The sequence below is a fragment of the Vanacampus margaritifer genome, chromosome 11 (assembly GCF_051991255.1).
Source record: "Vanacampus margaritifer isolate UIUO_Vmar chromosome 11, RoL_Vmar_1.0, whole genome shotgun sequence".
NCBI classification, from domain to species: domain Eukaryota; kingdom Metazoa; phylum Chordata; class Actinopteri; order Syngnathiformes; family Syngnathidae; genus Vanacampus; species Vanacampus margaritifer.
The window spans coordinates 15,088,770-15,107,182 of record NC_135442.1 but is presented as its reverse complement, the minus strand read 5'-3'; the positions used below and the strand labels follow the sequence as shown (position 1 = coordinate 15,107,182).

General features: G+C 39.7%; 2 protein-coding genes across 2 annotated transcripts; both read left to right on the top strand.

Annotated features, from left to right (window-relative positions):
• Window positions 1–391: 391 nt before the first annotated feature.
• jagn1a (jagunal homolog 1a) lies at window positions 392–3,730 on the top strand. Its single transcript, XM_077580171.1, has 3 exons — window positions 392–522; window positions 735–838; window positions 2,743–3,730. Exons 2-3 carry the CDS (start codon window positions 750–752, stop codon window positions 3,203–3,205), a joined length of 552 nt encoding a protein of 183 aa, XP_077436297.1. The 5' UTR covers window positions 392–522; window positions 735–749; the 3' UTR covers window positions 3,206–3,730.
• Window positions 3,731–5,186: 1,456 nt separating this feature from the next.
• On the top strand, window positions 5,187–17,436 carry tfg (trafficking from ER to golgi regulator). The gene is made up of 8 exons (XM_077580440.1): window positions 5,187–5,354; window positions 7,483–7,695; window positions 9,880–9,963; window positions 11,541–11,687; window positions 12,536–12,703; window positions 12,893–13,039; window positions 16,215–16,307; window positions 16,445–17,436. Exons 2-8 carry the CDS (start codon window positions 7,512–7,514, stop codon window positions 16,849–16,851), a joined length of 1,230 nt encoding a protein of 409 aa, XP_077436566.1. The 5' UTR covers window positions 5,187–5,354; window positions 7,483–7,511; the 3' UTR covers window positions 16,852–17,436.
• The last annotated feature ends 977 nt before the right edge of the window (window positions 17,437–18,413 follow it).

Sequence of the window (18,413 nt, the reverse complement as noted above, 5' to 3'; positions counted from 1 at the left end):
ATATATATATATATATATATATATATATATATATATATATATATATATATATATCATTCTTATTATACGAGTATTACTTCAGTGACAAAAAATCCCAACTTTAAGCTAACTTATTTATATATATTTAAATGGATTTTTAAATACAAACATCCTTATAAAAACAATGACAGCATTATTAACATAAAGTCACAAAGAAGAGGACAGCCTCTTACAAAGCAATATAAAATACAATGCTAAAAAACAAAAACATACTGTATATAAAGACAAACGTGTAAACATTTTTGTATTATTATTGAAATATTCCTATTCATTTAGGCAATATATATATATATTTAATGACTGTAAATGTGAACGTGCACTAGACGTAGGCCGCGCCCATTGAGGAACAGATGCTGATGTTGCCGTGACAGGCAATGCGCATGCGTACATCTGACGGAAGCCCATTGATTCTTGACATCTTTTGTTTAGTTGTTTTTTTAAGCTACGTATTCCAAGCAGCAGCTCCCCGGAAACACGCCGCCGGTAAGCAATGTAGTATTAGTAGTTCATATTACAATATCACAACACAGTGTTTTATCGCTTATTGTGTTCAGTGTGTAAATTCTGTTGCGTTCGAGTGAAAAGCAGATAATTGATTTACGCTAGCAGCTAACCAGCTCCGTAGGAAAATGGCACTTCAGCTTAAGTCAATTTTCATTCAACATTCAGTTCTTAAATGTCCGTTTTGTCAGTAGGTATCTTACTTCAATATGACGTCACGTGTTGGCCACAAAGCTGTTGCGACCAATGGAAGTGATTTCAAATTCAGAGAGAAGGGGACTCAACACTACCAAATGAGGCAAGTCATTCTTTTTTGACATGTGAATTTTCCCATATAATGATCATGGTACGAGGTGTATATTAAGATTATTGAGGCCTGTATGACTACAAATACACCCCCCCCCCCCACACACACACACACAAATGAACAGGGAGAATTAAAATACATTAACCTCATAATACATATTCTCTTTTATTCTATATTATCTTCTGATTGTATTCTTTCATTTGTTACTACATGTTTTCTATAAACATTCCAAAACTTTTGACTGGTAAATAAAATTAGAGTGAAGGCAGCTATTTGAGGAAAATTTGAGGTGCACTTAATTTTCAAGGGAGAAAGGGTATATTCACAAATTTCACATGTTAATATTTAAACTACAACTTCAATCTGATATATAATTTTTGATCATTAAAAATATGCTGCCTAAGTTTATTTTTGTAATATTGTGAGTTTTCTAATGTTACATATTTATTCAAACTATTTTCTGACTTTATTCTCTTTACATTATGACTTAATATTGTATCCATTACTCTTTCCCTCCGCCGTCCAATGAAAAGCATATACAGTATGACAGTATAAGCTATAAGGCATACTTTTTTTTCATAGTTTGGCTGCTCCTGCAATTTAACTCAGGTGCGACTTATATACATTAAAATTTGAGCTCGGACTGGCACCCGGAATTTCCGTTTCCAAATCGTGTGGACTTTCTTTTGGCGGTTAGAAAAAGACAGTAGAAGAAGAAATGAAAAGAGAAGCAGTAGTAGTCATGCATTGCCGCTGCTGGCCGCCTTCTTTGGCATGCTAGCGGTAATGCAACAAAAGTATTTGCCAACCGCCAAAAGAAAGCAGATAGAGAAATGGAAGAAGAAGAAAAAGAAGTAATACATTTCATAATAATGCATATATTTGTGGAGACTGGGGTCAAGTTGTATTTTACAATTTTAAAATGTGCAGCATTTCACAAGTTCTTTCATGTTAAAGATTAGATAGCTCTTAATATGAAAAGAAAAATGCATTAAGGTGTCATTTTACGAATGCAGCTATGCCATCCAGTGGCAGAAATATGACCTAAACACAAATCAATATCACACTCGTTTACAGTACAGTACATCTTTTAAATTTTAACTACATTTTATGAATTGGAAAATTACTGTACGAATGACTCAAAGATGAAGCCATATTTAATTTAGTTTAACTTTTTGTTCTTCACTTTTATGTTAGCAAGAGTATAAAAACATAAAAAAATATTTTGTTGTACATTTTATTGTACAACAGATATAAAATTTGCAATTATTCGCAAGTTAACTATTGTAGTCATGCGATTAATTACAATTAAAAGTTTTAATCACCTGACATCCCTAAATTAAAATTATCCTTAATTATGGCTGTGAGATATGGACAAAATGTGATATATATGTATTAGGTGTTAGAAAAAATCGATTCGGCAATATATCGTGATATTACAGCACGCAATTCTCGAATCGATTTAATATGTGGCCGAATCGATTTTTAAACATCAATTTTTAAAGGAAGTATTCAACAAAAGTCTTACTTAGGGTTCACACATTAAGCATGGAAGAATGTTATATTAATGTAACATTAAGCCTCAATATTTTATTTCAGTGCTGTTCAAACATGAAACAGACTGCAATCTGTTTGTTAAAAGCGGTGGCTCGGTTATAAGCCTGAATTTTAAGATAAATAAATACATTTTCATAAAAATCTTACAATGTACATGAACAAGTTTACTGATTAGTATTCTCTAAATTTGAGTTTTAAAAAAAATCGCAATAATCAATTTATATGTATCGGGATTTATCGGTATCGAATCGTGACCTAAGAATCGTAATATGAATGGAATCGCCAGGTACTAGGCAATTCACACCCCTAATATGTATATACCGTCGTTTGTGTTGCAGCGCCTCCTTGAAAACGGAGGTGCGTCGCCTGAACGTGATCCACCTTCTGGTTTGGCTGCTGGTGGCCGCCCACGTGGCCGTCAGTCACTTAAAGCTGCTGTCGCACGAGACCGTGGCCATGCCCTACCAGTGGGAGTACCCCTACCTGCTCAGCATGGTCCCCCTGCTGTGCAGCAGCCTGTCGCTGCTCAAGAACAACGTCAGCTACCTGGTCTTGTCCATGATCAGCGCCGGGCTGTTCTCGGTGGCGCCGCTCTTCTACGGCGGCATGGAGATGTTCCCGCTGGCGCAGCAGCTGTTTCGCCAGGGCAAAGCGTACCGCTTCATCTTTGGCTTCTCGGCGGTGACTGTGATGTACCTGGTCATGGTGGTGGCCGTGCAGGTGCACGCATGGCAGCTGTACTACATGAAGAAGCTGCTAGACTCGTGGTTCAACGCCACGCAGGAGAAGAAGAAGAAATGAGCGTAAAAATGAAATATTTTGCTGCTACTTTAACCTTATTTATGCATCATTTTACAAGAATAACATGGTATTATTTATTCTGGTAATGTTACGATTTTTTTCCCGTCACGGAATACAAATTGATTCTCCCAACATTAATACCATTTCCTCTAATTTATTGTTGAAATTTTATGACTTTACAATTTGTTGTACCTTTGACTTCTGCTTTGTTTCTTTTTAGCCTAAAGCTCCTTTTCCACTCTTGTGTCCATCTTCAAACACATTTTTTTGTTTGTTTGTCTTTATCCCCAAATCCTTCTCATTTTCAGATTTCCAGAAGATAATTGTAATTTTATGAAAATTAAATTTGCTTGTATCGCAAATTTGTTTTATTTTAAACCAAAAAAAGCCACTGTCAAATTTTTTGAATTTTGAGGGGGGTTAACAATTTCACAAAATGTTTCATTTCATGCATTAGGATTACATTTTTTCCTGGTTATATTCACTCCCCAATAAAATGAAGTCTCACTTTTTTTCAGATGAAAATCCGCAGTTGTTTGATTTTTTGTTTAGTTTTTACAAAATCACATGACATAACTGTAATATTTAGATTTTTTTTCATGTTTGAGAATAAATCTCACTATATTAGTGTTAAGTGTCCTAATTGTATTACTTTATTCTTATAGGATTACAAATGTATTTATTTTTTAGCACTTGAGTTGCTTTTCATATATATATATATATATTTTTTTTTTTACAAACTCCTTTTGAGGTGGTCGCATTCAGTCGCAAGTTTTAATTTGCAGATTTCTATTCCCGGCAGGGTTCGACCAACTTTCACTGTAGGGATATTGGCGGGGCTGATATTCGATATTTTTGACGGATATTGGTATCGGCCTTTTAAAAAAAAAAATCACGTTGGCCAATAAATGATCAATTTAAAACTGTGTTAACCTCGGTTAACTATTTAAATATTCAATAAACTTGATAAGAGATAGGCTACTGGTGACCCTGGGAATTTGCTGCAACTTCTGACCTTGTTTGAAATTAAAACTGAGATACAGTACATGAAAGTTCAACATTTCAGTTGTTTTTAAATTTGCTTTAAAAAGAAAAGAAAAAAAACACAAAGCAACTTATATTTAACAGATACACTGATGAAAATCGATAACTTCTGGATATGATGACTTTTGCACACAAGGACCACTGTGGCTCTGAGCACCATCACTGGAGTGCAAGCCGACCTGTCCAAGGTTTGTGATGACACGTCACAGGTGAAGAACGACCGAGCTGCATCCAACATCGCCACGAACAGAATGGCAATAAACTTGACAACAAAGCTGAACAACCTGGAGACGATTGCTCGTCGGAACTCAGCGATGAACAGAAATCGAGACGAGGAGAAGGAACCGGCTGAAGGGTGAGGCTGGATGCCGGCTACTATTTATCCTTAGCTATCCAATGCTACTGGACCAAACTGATCAACAAGAGACTAAATCAACGTTTTGATCAACAAAGACTGCTGGGGAGACGAACATTTGCATCAATCAACAACTAGATATGTGACGAATTACCACTTTGATTATCTGTGTCCTATTGCATTCTGGGAACGGGAATTAATAAACTTCAACTTCATCCCGTCAGCCCATTTTATTTTCAGGTATAATTGTATGTGAACAGTGAATGTTGTAAATTGTCTCTATGATTGAAAGGAAAAATGAACAAATAAAAAAAAAAAATTTGCGATGGTTTTCTCCAGGTACTCCAGTTTCCTCCCACATTTCAAAAACATGCTTGTTAGGTTCATTGAAGACCCGTTAAAAAGGGATGGAAGTTTATCAGCCCTATTTATCAAGTTATCATTATTATTTTGGTCATTCTTGTAACATCGGGTTGCAATTCATGGCGGATTAACGATAAATAAAGTAGTAATTGTTAGTAAAGTAGTAATCCGAAGTAATTATTGTTTGACGATTATAATGGTCCCTAATGTGAGTTTGTGCGCATGCGCGGAGAGATTGCCACGTACAGGTTGACAGCTGAGGCGGCTGAGGGGACACTTCCTGATGCTGCTGCCACCCGGCTCTTGCTAGGCTAGCAAAGCAGCTTTCACTTTCCACGGTTCGGAAGCAGGTAGTGAAATACAGCGCGGTCACGTCGTCACGATCAGGTAAAACACATTCTCGGGTTTGCTAACGAGTCGTTGAGTCGTCTGTGTCGAACCTAATGTCACGTGTTTGCGGTTTATTATGTGAATGTGTGTAGCTGGCTTACATGCTAACTAGTTAGCCGGCCAATGATACGTTCGCATTTCGGCGAGCTAACTGGCTACATTGCTAAAACAGGCGTTTGGGACTAATTCGTTCAAAGTCAACGTAGGTATGCTCAAGACTTTAAATGCGTTCCGACTTGCGCATCGGAAACATTTGTTTCTATTTTATTGTGTTTTTGTCTGTTAAGTGTGTCCGCTTTGGCCGCGTGTTTAATTTTGATTTCATTACGGTTTGCCAATGAGCATGTTAACCAGAGCTGTATTTTTGTTGTCTTAATACGTCCATACTCTTACTTATGCACAATCAAAGCAGTTGCCACTGTGTCATCGTTGGCATTGCTGTGAAAAAGGCCTAGCAAACGCTCACCCTCACAAGTTGTTAGCATCTGTTCTCTTGTCAGATGACTTGGCCTGTTAAACTGAGGGCGTTTATGTAAATAATCATAAGTCTCGAGTCGATTGCACATTGCGAAATAGTTACGCTTATATGGATGTTTAGAATTGACGTCGGCTGCTGTCCGCTGCTAACGTCCGATGTTAGCCACAAATCAATCCCTAGCATCCAGGCAATTATTCATCTGGGAAGGACACAACGCAAATCCCTCCTGCTTGGATTGTTTACCATCCACCTAGATTACACCGCCACTTGTCACCATGTCTTAATATTTTATCAGTTCGGGATCAAAGTCTGCATTAGCATGTACAAGTGACGCTTGACCCTTAGACTCTCGTGAAGCGCAAACTTGACCTGCGCCACCCCCCATCCCATTTGGATGATTTGTGCATTTGGCCGCACTCTTTTATATTGTGAAATATTTTTCTTCTGTCAAGAGGCCACTTAAGCAAGTCACACACTCAATGATTTTTAACATCTTAACCAGTTTTTACAAAGATGTACTCAAGAACACTGGTTCAGTAGGTCAAACTTCTACCCTTCATCAATTAAAAAAAAAAAAAAACAGGTGACGTGGACATAGTGAAGTGTTAAAAAAATTGCATTATGTAAAAGGTACTAAAAAAAAAAGTCAGCAATTATTTCAAAAAATGTCAAAACAATTCTCATTGCTCAATGCTCATTACCTTGCCATAGATATTTATGCAAAGTATCTTCAACACACATGTATCAACCTAAAGCTGACCATGCCCGTATGCTAATTTTGTACTCATTGTAATCATTTTAAGTCATTATAAGCCAAAATTAGGCTGGAAATCCACAGGATTTTCCATAAACAAATCGCCTTCAACTCTACCATAGCAACAGTTGCTATGTTACAGTTCATGACCCCAAAATACTGACCTCTGATTACTCTATTGGCTATTCATTTGTGTAGTGTAATGATGATAATAATGGTGATGTCACCATTGAAATGAGTTAGAAAAGCTTTGCCTCATTTACCCAAACATATTTTTACCTCCTGCATCATTCTTCTGTAGATATGAGATGATGAACCTCGACACACTGGACTTATTTGTGTTAAAACTACGTCATGAGTTGACGTCTCTTCTGTGCATGCCCGTTAGCCAGGTAGGCCCCAAGCAGATCAGTTTCAGCTCTTAAGAAGAACATTTAATGCTGACTTTTATTGTTGCGGTTGAGGTAACTGCATATCTCAAGGACTCGTTTCACCGCTAGATTACAGCAATGTTTTGACTTTGACTTCAGCGTGGCCCTAATACTCCTTTTTAGAAATACCACATCTGAGTCCAATGGAAAAGGTGTATCTCTAATTTAGTGTGTTTGTATCAAGTTTGGCTCTGCACTGCGGCGACGAACAAAGGACCCAGTTGATTCAGGCTCTACTAGTTTACTCCCTAAACATTTATTTGTGCTGCTTTTTCCAGCTTAGGAACACTGCCACTGGGCTGCTTTCGTGTGTTGACATATTCATATTTTTCACCCAAAACTAGCTGTTCCTGTTTACGGTTTGTTTTGAGATGACTTTATTATTACACTTAGAAAATGTAGAGAATTTTTAAAGGTGCTGCTCTGAAAAATGGCACTGTCTTTATCGTTTGTACCTTTCAGGAGGTCGGAGCAGCAGTTTGCACAGCACCATGAACGGCCAGCTCGACCTGAGCGGGAAGCTGATCATTAAAGCCCAGCTGGGCGATGACATCAGACGCATCCCTATCCACAACGAAGACATCACTTACGATGAGCTGGTGCTCATGATGCAGCGCGTCTTCAGGGGCAAACTGCAGAGCAACGACGAGGTCACCATCAAGTACAAGGACGAAGGTTGGTCACGTACAGACTTTATTTCCCTTGTAAGTCCATGTTTAATTCCAGCAACAAAACTAAAATGTCTCAGTAGCTTTAACCTCTGTAAAGGCTGGACAAAATTTGCTTACTACTACTGTTTGATAAAACGCTGGGGGGAAACTCTGGCTTGGAAGTGTTTTTCATATCATTAATTCCTATAGTTTAGGGGTGTTCCATATGATACCTTCTACGATATTACCGGTCTTGTATGGTTTGGCCAAGATAAACAATCTGCGGTGGTTATTTTGCCGTGACGAGTTGACGTGACTTTGCAATGAACCGCTAAGCTAAAAGTGCTCGCGAGGTGTGTCCGGCTCGATGAGACGGCGTGCGCGGTGCGACCACGCTGCTGCCTACGTGCACGTTTGCGTTATAGGTTTGTGTTTGCTTTGTATTTATTCATTAAGCTTTAAGCTGTTTCGTTACAATCAGGCTACATTCACACTGCAGGTCTTAATGCTCAATTCCGATGTTTTGTTGAAATCCGATTTGTTTGAGTAAGCGAGCGTTCATATTAACTATTAATTGCGACCCCAGTGTGTGCTGTGTGAACGTTATGCGTCCCCAAAGTGACCTGCATGAGCAGAAGAAGAAACGTTGCTTACAACGCTGTGTTTGCGGAAATAAATAAGTATGGTCCAGCATCCCAGTTGTATGTTTTAATTTTCTGTAAGCTTCATTTATGTATGTATGTATGTATGTATGTATGTATGTATGAATGAATGAATAAATAAAGAAAACTTAAAAAAACTAAACTTGGTCCAGTGTGTCAGGGCCACGGACTTTTATAAGTCCATCGTTGGGGGCTCATATTTTTACCATCTCATATCTACAGAAGAACGATGAAGTAGGATGTAGAAATAATATTTTGTGAAAATGCGGCAAGTCTGTTCAAGCTCCTCATTGCACGGGGACCTCTCCTTTTTTTTATTTTTTTTATCCTCCCTAGCAATACCGTTACGTCATTGCCACGCATAATAAATGAGTCGTCTGCGTGGCTAAATTACTAATATCACCACAAATGTCAACTTTATGCTTCATGCTTTAAGTGGGATTAAATTAAAGTGACATATGAAGCCACAACTTTGCCGATTCACATACGTCACCCGTGCGGATCTTGAGCGTCAAGCATAAATCAAGCTTTAATGCCCCCGCATATTGGACTTTTGATGACGTCGAGGTCGGATATATGCGACCTGGCCGTTCAGACAGCGGTCGAATTGCAAAAATTCAGATACGTATCCAATCTAGGACTACATATGAAAGTGACCCAGGTCGGATATGAAAAATTCGGAATTGAGCCGTTCAGACTGACATAAAAAAGTCAGATTTGGGCAAATAAATCCGACCTGGGTCTCATTTGCCTACAGTGTGAACGTAGCCTTAGATCTTGCAGGGCAAACACTATAGACCCCTCCCCATTTCAAGCAGTGTCACTTACGCTACACTTAGGCTACATTTGCCCTTTCAATTTTGTCAAAAATATCATCACCGCAAATTTCTTTGAAATATCGTGATATCATTTTTAAGCCATATCACCCACCCCTACTATAGTTAGTGATAGACTATGGCATGTTCCGAATGTTTGCGTACAAATTTGGATTATGTTGCCACCGTAGGTACAGAATCCGGCACAAACCAAGAAGCACCTGTATTCTGCAAAAAATTATACAAACAAGGACTGAGCAATTAATGGAATATGAATTGACATCGCAATGTAATGAAAGCAATTTTCAAATTACTAACACTGAGTGCAGTCCACATTGTTGTTGTAATCTGAATTGTGACTTACTGACTTGGAGTTCACGCAACACTTTTTGGTATAATTCTGTGAAGTTGTCGTAGTCGATTACAAGTTATAATAAATCTGATTGTTTGAAATAGATTAATTTATTGCTTGTGTTTGTTAAATAAATATATATAGGAAGAGAACCTTAAAAAATGATCTCATATTAAATCACAATCAAGATATTCAGTGGTGAAAATTGCAATTACCGGTACGTCATTTTTTATAAACGTTTAGCCCTTGTACGAATGGCAACCCAAGAAAACACCACCAAGAATGACTATGGTTCTGATGTTATGTAGTTTTTTACTATTTTTCAGCACACTCATTCACCATCTTCTCTCTCTCTCTCCACACATTTTGTCTTTATATAGACGACGACCTCATCACCATCTTTGACAGCTCTGACCTCTCCTTCGCTATCCAGTGCAGTAGAATACTCAAGTTAACTTTGTTTGGTAAGTTCATATTGTGCAAATGTATTTACTGTAGTTGGTCACTAGAGGGCAGTCCTGACTATTGTTCCCAGCCAAACAATCCTTGGTTTGTCAGAGTGCCACAAATAAGTGCTGCAAATAATGGGACTAAGTTGTGGATACAAAGTGAGGCCGCATTTACTTAGCAGATTATTAGCAGTGTTTGTTAAAATTATACGGACACCTTGAATGCGTTAAAGCTCCTAAGATTTGGAGTTTTACCAATGTTTTCAGGACATGTGTACCTTGAATAATAATAATAATAATAATAATAATAAAGATAGAATATATAGTAATTTTACAGTTGTCATGTGGATGACTGAGAAGTGTTTTCTGTTAAGCCACGTCTAATTAGCACTGCCACTGCTTTTAATGTGGTAGGCTGCAATCAAATGCCGCAAACAAAAACTTTGATTTGGACCTTGTATGACTTTAGTGCATTTGAGTGTCATTCATCTGTTTGTGATGTTGACAAAGAGCACTGAGATGTTATGTTACTAATTTTATTTAGGTAGGTTTTTATTTTATATATGGATTTTTTTTACTCATTCAGTTAGTTATGACTAGTTATGATAGTCTTCCGGCTCACTGAGCTGAATAAATGGCAGCTGATGGATGCTTATACATTGCCTGTATTATGATATCATGGATTGTGCTCAACATTTGGAGTAATGCTACACAGTACAACAAACCATTGGCCGAATGTTCTAAAACGTGTGCATGTTTGTTGTGCTCTGCTTCCAGTCAATTTGTCATCGAGCTGCCGCCATTAGCCAGGAATCTTTTTTTTTTTTTAAACAAAAACTGTGGGTGTTTGTTAAAACGTTTTGCTTCCTTCCAATCAAAGCGGAGCCCTGGCTCGTCACATGTTGGGACCTCACGTGGAAGAGTGCTCCTCTCGCACGCGTCAAAGCTTGGAGAATAGTCTGAGTAGGCCGGCGTCTGGGTGCAGTGCCTTCTGACCTTGAACATCTCTGTTCAGCATTATCCACTCAAAAAGAGAAACGTTTGTGTGTGTATGGGAGAAAGGAATGTCCAGCAGTCTTGGTGCTCATTTTCACTCTTTCGTGGAGGAATTTTCCCTCCATTATCAGCTTCTAAGTGGGGTAAATGAGTGTGCTTGAATGTTGCATGTAGTGCAGGTGACAAATTGTCACTATGCTGTAATGGGCTAGGAATTACTACCACAAAGGTCAACCACAATCAATCCACTTTTAAAACTTTAATTCCCATTGAGATCAATTATGTTTAGAATAATTAGTTCCACAGTCCAAACTGACACATCCTAAAACTTTTATGTACTACAGGTAAGTAAAGGGCAAAAAAGATGTATAAAGCCTTCAATAATTCTTTTGGATGTCCTGTGCTTATATGAGAATGTGTAATACTTGTAATCATTTCAAGACAAAGTACAGTACACACAGTTATGTCTGCAACATTTCTATTGACAATTTGCTAAGAATTATTTGACTGATGGACAAGTTTGACAACTTCCTTGTTGGTCTGTATGTTACCATGTAACTTGAGATTCAGCCACCCTCATCTGTTGTCATCGATAGTGAACGGTCAGCCAAGGCCTTTGGAATCCAGTCATGTGAAGTACCTGCGCAGAGAGCTCATCGAGCTGAGGAATAAAGTCAACACTCTCCTGGATACCTTTGAGCCCCCCAAAGAGCCCGGCGTGGCCACTACGGCACCACAGAGCGGTAAACAAACCCTATTATTTGTATATTTATACCTCCCAAATATCAATCAGGCTGGCAATGCAACATGAGCAGCCGCAGTTGTGTGTAGAATCCATTAAATATTTATAGATGTCATTGGTTTTGCTAGGATCAGAATCCTGCTCATATAGTTAATAAACTCTTGTTTGGGCTAAACACCATTAAAAAAAAAATCACCAGAATGTAGTAGACAGAAACATTTCATTTGCTATTATACAGAAAACACCTTACTTTTTGTTCCTTGCAATCAGGCAAATTCTTGTAAATCACTACTATGATAAATGTACAAAATGTCCTTTTGAAGTACTCACATGGGGAAAATATTTATCTTAATGTCATTAATTGTTCCCCTGGTGTGAAGAAGCAATAAAATGATGCTTCTGCTTGCCACCGTGCGGCAAAAATATAACTTGAGCCTTTGCAAGAAAGTCTCCGTTTGATCCAATTGCCATGTGGAGACAGCATGGCTGATAGCTAAAAATCAGCACGAAAGCCATCTTGCGTCTTTGAGCGGCGTGCCAAGCAGCAAGTCTGTCGAAGTACGCGCATTATTGTTGGCTGCGACACATCACACAAACCGCTGCAAATGTTGCAGACAAGTGGAGGATCTTATTTTTGGAGGCCTGCCTCGACCTGTCTGAGTCACACTTTCCACCAAGCACACTGTAAAGAACAGCGGTACACAAAAGCACAGATATAGGATATACTGGATTAACACAGAAAATATCAACAACAAAAAAAAGAGCTTTTACACACAGGTGCTATACGTACATCCATTGCTACACTACTTCCCTTTTGGGGGCTCGTACTACTTCTTTTTCTGTTCTTAGACATGGTTGACGGACGCGAAGGCAAGGTGGTGAGCACAGACGCTGCTGCGAAGCACGTGACCCCAGTCAGCGCGGCCAGTATGTCCGCCTTTGACCCCTTAAAGAACCAGGATGAAGTCAGCAAGAATGTTATCTCTGCTTTTGGTCTGAGCGAGGACCAGCCCCCAGGTATTATTGCTCAAGATCCTAATGACCTACCATCCCATACAATTATCCAGCAGTGGTCCTGTGTAACAACAGCAACAACATCATTAATTTCACATCGATAAGCAACTTAACAGCTGTTGTGAGTTGTGGCTTTGTTTCAGCGGTCTCTCTCTCTCTCTCTCTCTCTCTCTCTCTCCTTGCCATCTGTAGCGCCGCCAGCAGCGGCCCCGGAGGAGCGCTCAGGAACCCCTGATAGCATTGCTTCCTCCTCATCCGCGGCCCCTCAGCCAGGATTGCCTCTCCAAGCGCAGGCTCCCTTTTCTGGAGTTCAGCAGGGAGCCCCGGCTAGCATGGATGGTAAGCTATAGAGTACGGTCAGATTTGTTTACATGGATTGTATCATATTTATAGAAATAAATATTTGAACAATTACCCCAAAAAATGCTAACCATAAAGATTTTTTATATATATATATATATATATATATTTTTTTTTTTATCAAGTTCAGCTTCAATCATTCCAGCAACCGCTTTGGTCATGTGGTATTCCACATATCGGAGATTGCATTCTCAAGTTGGACTTGGAGTTCACATGATATGCTGACAATTACAGGTCCAATAGTTGTAAGACATTTAAGGCACATTTTTTCCCAAATATGTGGTTGAACCAATTTAACCTTGTGATCGCATGTCAGATTTGAAGACAATATGGCGTCACGTCATGCTCCTAAAAATTAACAATGGAATCGTTTTTTTTTTTTTCCTCTCCCATTTACTTATTTGAGCTGTGGCTAGAGCATGAGGTGCGAAGTTCACTCGAGTCCCTTTGCGATCCAGATGTTCAGCATCACTTCATGGGAACTTCTTTGTGCCGAAGACAATTTCCTCCTCAGTTTTTGTGTGTTGTTTGTCAACGGGACGTTCCTTCCACAATCTTCGTTGTCTCGTTTTCTTTATCATCACAGCAGGCTGCCATCGGAAGTACAGAATTTCAATGGTGCAGCATTTTATTTGAAGCCTTGAGCTTGGCTGCTTTGTTGCATTTGGAACGTCGCTAATAAGAGCCATAAGATGACCGTGTAATTTGATTAGAACCTGTTGTCAGACAGATGCCCGGTGGTGGACCTCTTGGCAGTCATTAACATCCGTGCAGGCAAAAAAAACATAAATGTGGAAATGGAGCTGCTGCTCAACCCGTCGTTTACGTGAGGACGTTGATCTATTGTATGCTGTACGTGCAAAATGTTTATTTTAAAATAGTCTCAGCGTTCGCTTTTGCACAAAGGCATGTTCAGGCTTTCAGCATGAGGTAGCGTTAAAGGAATCCACTGAGGATTTTCTTTTGGAAAGAATGTCATGCTGAGGAGATGATAAATCTCCTCCAACACGGTGTCAAAGTTGAGGCCCGGGGGCCAGATTCGATCCGCCACATCATTTTATGTGGATCACAAAGGTATATCATATTTGTGGGCTTCATGTTTCATGCTAAAATATTGAAATTGTAAATTGTCTTCCATTCTAATCGCGGTTATAGATTTTTAGTTTATAGTTTTGTTTTTTAAACAATCTACCTTTTAAAATAGAATAATAGTTGAACTTAGCCTATTGTCCATCAATTTGTTGTTTATAAAGAAACGTAGTAATAATATGATGACTTATGGATTTACAGTTAATTATAACGATCCTCCCAGGCAGAGGTGGCAAATCCAGGTCCAGAAAGTAAAAACCCTGCCACAGTTGGACTTTAGCCCCAGGTGCTAGCTAGCTAGCTCCCACGGTGCTCGTCACCCGCTAGTAGGGCTGGGCAATAAATCAAATTAATTCGATACATTGTCATTTTAAAAATCGAATCGTTGAAAATTTGCTAAATCGTGAAGTCGAATTTTGTCTTCGGAATTGTTAAAAGATGTTGTTCTTATGTTCTGTTACGTTCAAATGTTTTTGTGAGTTGTAATTTTGCCCAAGTGGCAGAATGCTTGATGCTTGAATGCTTTACAAGACATGTTTACAATAGCTACCAACTACTTCATTGTGGCATTTAAGAACAAACTATGAATGTTAAATTTATGGTAAAACAAATTTAGAATCAGTATACATTATTGTTGTCTGAACATTTTGCACAGGATTTATTTTTGAATAAATGAAACCTTTAAATAAATGTTTGTTGGGTTTATTAGATTGAAATCGTAATCGTCCTGAATGACTGCAAAAGTCGAGACTTTATTTTTTGGCCATATCGCCCAGCCCTACCTGCTAGGGAGCTCGCTAGCTAGCATCAGGAGCTAAAGCCAAACTGTGGCAGGGTTTTTACTTTCTGGACCTGGATTTGCCACCTCTGCTCCCAGGGAAAACAATTACGATGTGGTCCATGACATAAATGAGTTACACCCCTGTCCTAGAACTAACTTCACATTGAAGGGTAGAACTCCCAAGTTGAGGTTCTTCAAGACACCTCATTGTATAAAAGTGATATTTATTATAATACAAATTGCGTTATTAGGGGCTAAAACATTCTCATGCCGATAGGGCCGTAACAGTCACTCATCCCTGTGTAGCGCTTACGTAACCGCATTGATGGAGGACAGACCACAGAAAGGATGAATGGCGGCCAAGTTCACACACACGTTTTCACACATAATAAAGATCGTGGCGGTGCTCATGTTAAAGCGTGCAACACCTGGCCACCACATCAGTGCTGCGCGCCTCACTTTTAGATTGATCTGCTTACTTCAATGTCCAGAATTTGTTTGTCTGGGAAGGCACGTGCTGCATATCATGGCTTATCAGATTGAATTGAATGTAGCAGTAGAAGAGTTTTTTTTAGGTTCTGACTTTCTCTGCTTTGGAAATAGCAGATTATCAATCCAGCCTCCATTCCATGGAAAACTTTAAGTTAATTAAAATACCAACAGATAATTTCACGCTTTTAAAAGCCGCCAGCCATGTTGGGCTGCTCTCAGCTGTCGTTTTCAAAGAGGCACGCTTAGCTTTTGAGATGGTCGTCCTCCCGCACATGTGCGCATAGGCAGTGTGGTCTGGTGAAGTCATGGCTAATTCAAGTGCAGCAGGAAGTCACTGTCTGCAAATGTAGACGTGTCTGCCCAAAGAGATGCCGCATGGGAAATGTCCATGTGTGTTTCTGATAGTGGGTACACGCATCCCTCCAATCGTTATCTTATGTGTAGAGCCAGTGTTTACATAGAAGGGCACCTGCATGCCACTTGGCTAGCTTGAGGCCACTGAGGGATGTTTGTGGTGCGTGCACATTTATCAACAAGATAAACCCACGAATGTGCATTAAAGAAGAAGTTCACCACTGTTAACCCGACAGGTCGTGATAAGACAAAAATAAAAAAAATAAAATAATAATAAAATAATAATAACAATAAAAATAAATACTACTCAACCTTGAAGACGCCTTACGGATACAATAGAAATAGAAAAAGTAAAACACATGTAGAGTCAATTGATGGGACTTTTGTTTTATGTATTGTTATGTAAGCTAGCAGTTATCCTCTTTGTGTCTTAATCAGGTCAGGTGTACCAGCAGCAGTACCAGGCCCCAGGTGGATATCCTCCACAGCAGCCGGGTGCCCCGCCTCAACAGTATGGAATGCAGTATCCTGGTAAGGGTCTCAAAAGCCTGGCGGACCACCAGGCCTAAAAAGCATTCGAGGAAACCCTGGATGACTTTTTTTTTCCTATTTTTTATTTTTTTTGCATTGTACATTTTAACGCTGGTGCTTTCTCGTCATTTTCTCAGCGGGGTATAGCCCGCAGCCAGGAGCCCCGCAACACGGTCCACCGCAGCCACAACAGCAGCAGTTCCAGAACTATGCGCCCCCCTCCTCCCAAGCCCCAGCCCCAGGTCCGCCGGCCCCCAGCTTCCAGGGTGGCCAGCAGCCACCGCAGCAGCCCCATCCTCCTCAGGGACCCCAGCAGTACCCACCAGGAGCCTTTCCTCCCCAAAACTATACTTCCCAGGCAACGCAGCCCGCCAACTACAGCATGCCACCCAGCTCCCAACCTGCCGGGTACCAACCTCGCCCGGGATACACCCCGCCTCCGGGCAGCACGGTCACCCCGCCGCCAGGGGCTGCTAACCCATACGCCCGCAACCGGCCCCCTTACGGTCAGGGCTATGCTCAGCCAGGCCCGGGGTACCGGTAAGAGGTGTTCTTGAAAGATCCATACACCAACCCTCATGGCTTTAACTGTTTGGACTGGTTTACTGCTCAGAATTGTGTTCCCATCATATGAATATCAAATCCAAATATGAAACAGGCAAACTCCCTAGTCTGATGGTTAGTGTTTATATACGGGCTGACCAACACATCGCTGGCCTTTTGTTGTTGTAATGATGACTTTTGTTTTATTTCATCTCACCATCTTTTTCCCTCTCGTATTTGCCATTAGTGTACTCGTTTGGAAGACCAAAAGAGGCTGTTAACCTTATTTTTACATCTTTGCGTGAATGACATCCATATCCTTTAAGACTTTATGCGCTGGGCATCTGACACACCAAGTAAATTCCCAAGTTTTGTCACTACCATGCTTGCATTAATCACGACGGGGGAATACGGACGTGGGCGATCCCAGTGAAATACGCAAGGTTACCCTTCGCTCTTTCTCTGTCCTATCACCGGTTTTTACTAATGTATAAAAATCAAATGACACCTTCACATGAGATTAGTCGTTTAGTGTATAAACTGTATCTTTTTTTCTTTCTTTAACACAATAAATGATTGAGACCCAGCTGAGTTTTTTGTATTTCCCAGCACTTGTGTTTCTGTTGGAGTTTATGTATTGGGCTTTTTTTCCCCCACTTTCCTCTCAAGCAGATTTGGGAATACTGATGTAATGCTGGTGGTATTATATTTTGTTTTCCTGTTTTGAGGCTTGTGGCGGCCTGGATGTGTTCTGAGGGAACGTGCGGTCTCTCTGCCATGTCAAACTGTCTCAGCGAATGAGAAGGAATCGAGCACAAAGCGTTTATTAAAGAACGTTTTCAGTAGTTATCGAACACCCGCAGGGTAGTCGCTTCCAAGCCTGAAATAGTTCATCTTTGATGGATTTCACCACATAATAGTTGGAAAAATATGAGCGAGTTGTTAAATATGGACACAGTTTACTCCGACGCTGAATTTAAACTTTGCAGCCTGTTTGATCCATCTAATTCAAAGGAGACCATAAGCTTAAAAGTAGTGCTACAAGTACCACCCATTTATGTCGATAGCTAAAACACACTCCAAAATCTTTCATTTAGCCTTTGTTGTACTTAGCTTTGGTTTTTACCTGACCTTAGTCCTGGCTTTTTGTTTGTTTGTTGTTTTTTTTAAAGAGCACAGTGGTCCTTAATCTGTTATTTTTGGGGTGCCCACTGTAAACTAACTTGGTAAGTAAATACTCAAATTTCCATTATATTACCTATTTGTGGGCAGAATGTGCAGACATTTGTCAACAACAAAAAATATTCAAGAATAATTGTAAAAAAAAAAAAAGATTTACTTTCACTGTTTACAATTTTCGGGGCAAAATACCACTAGTTAGGGTTAGTCTGAAGTAGGGTTGCCACCTTGGATTTGTGGGGGGAAAAAAAAGGGATACCTAACCAAGCTCGGGCACTTAACAGTCAAGCCTGAAATTATTCATACCCCTGGCGAATTTTGAATACGTTGACATTTTAGCATGACAAAATCCCAAAACACACAGCATAAGTGGTTAAGAAATGG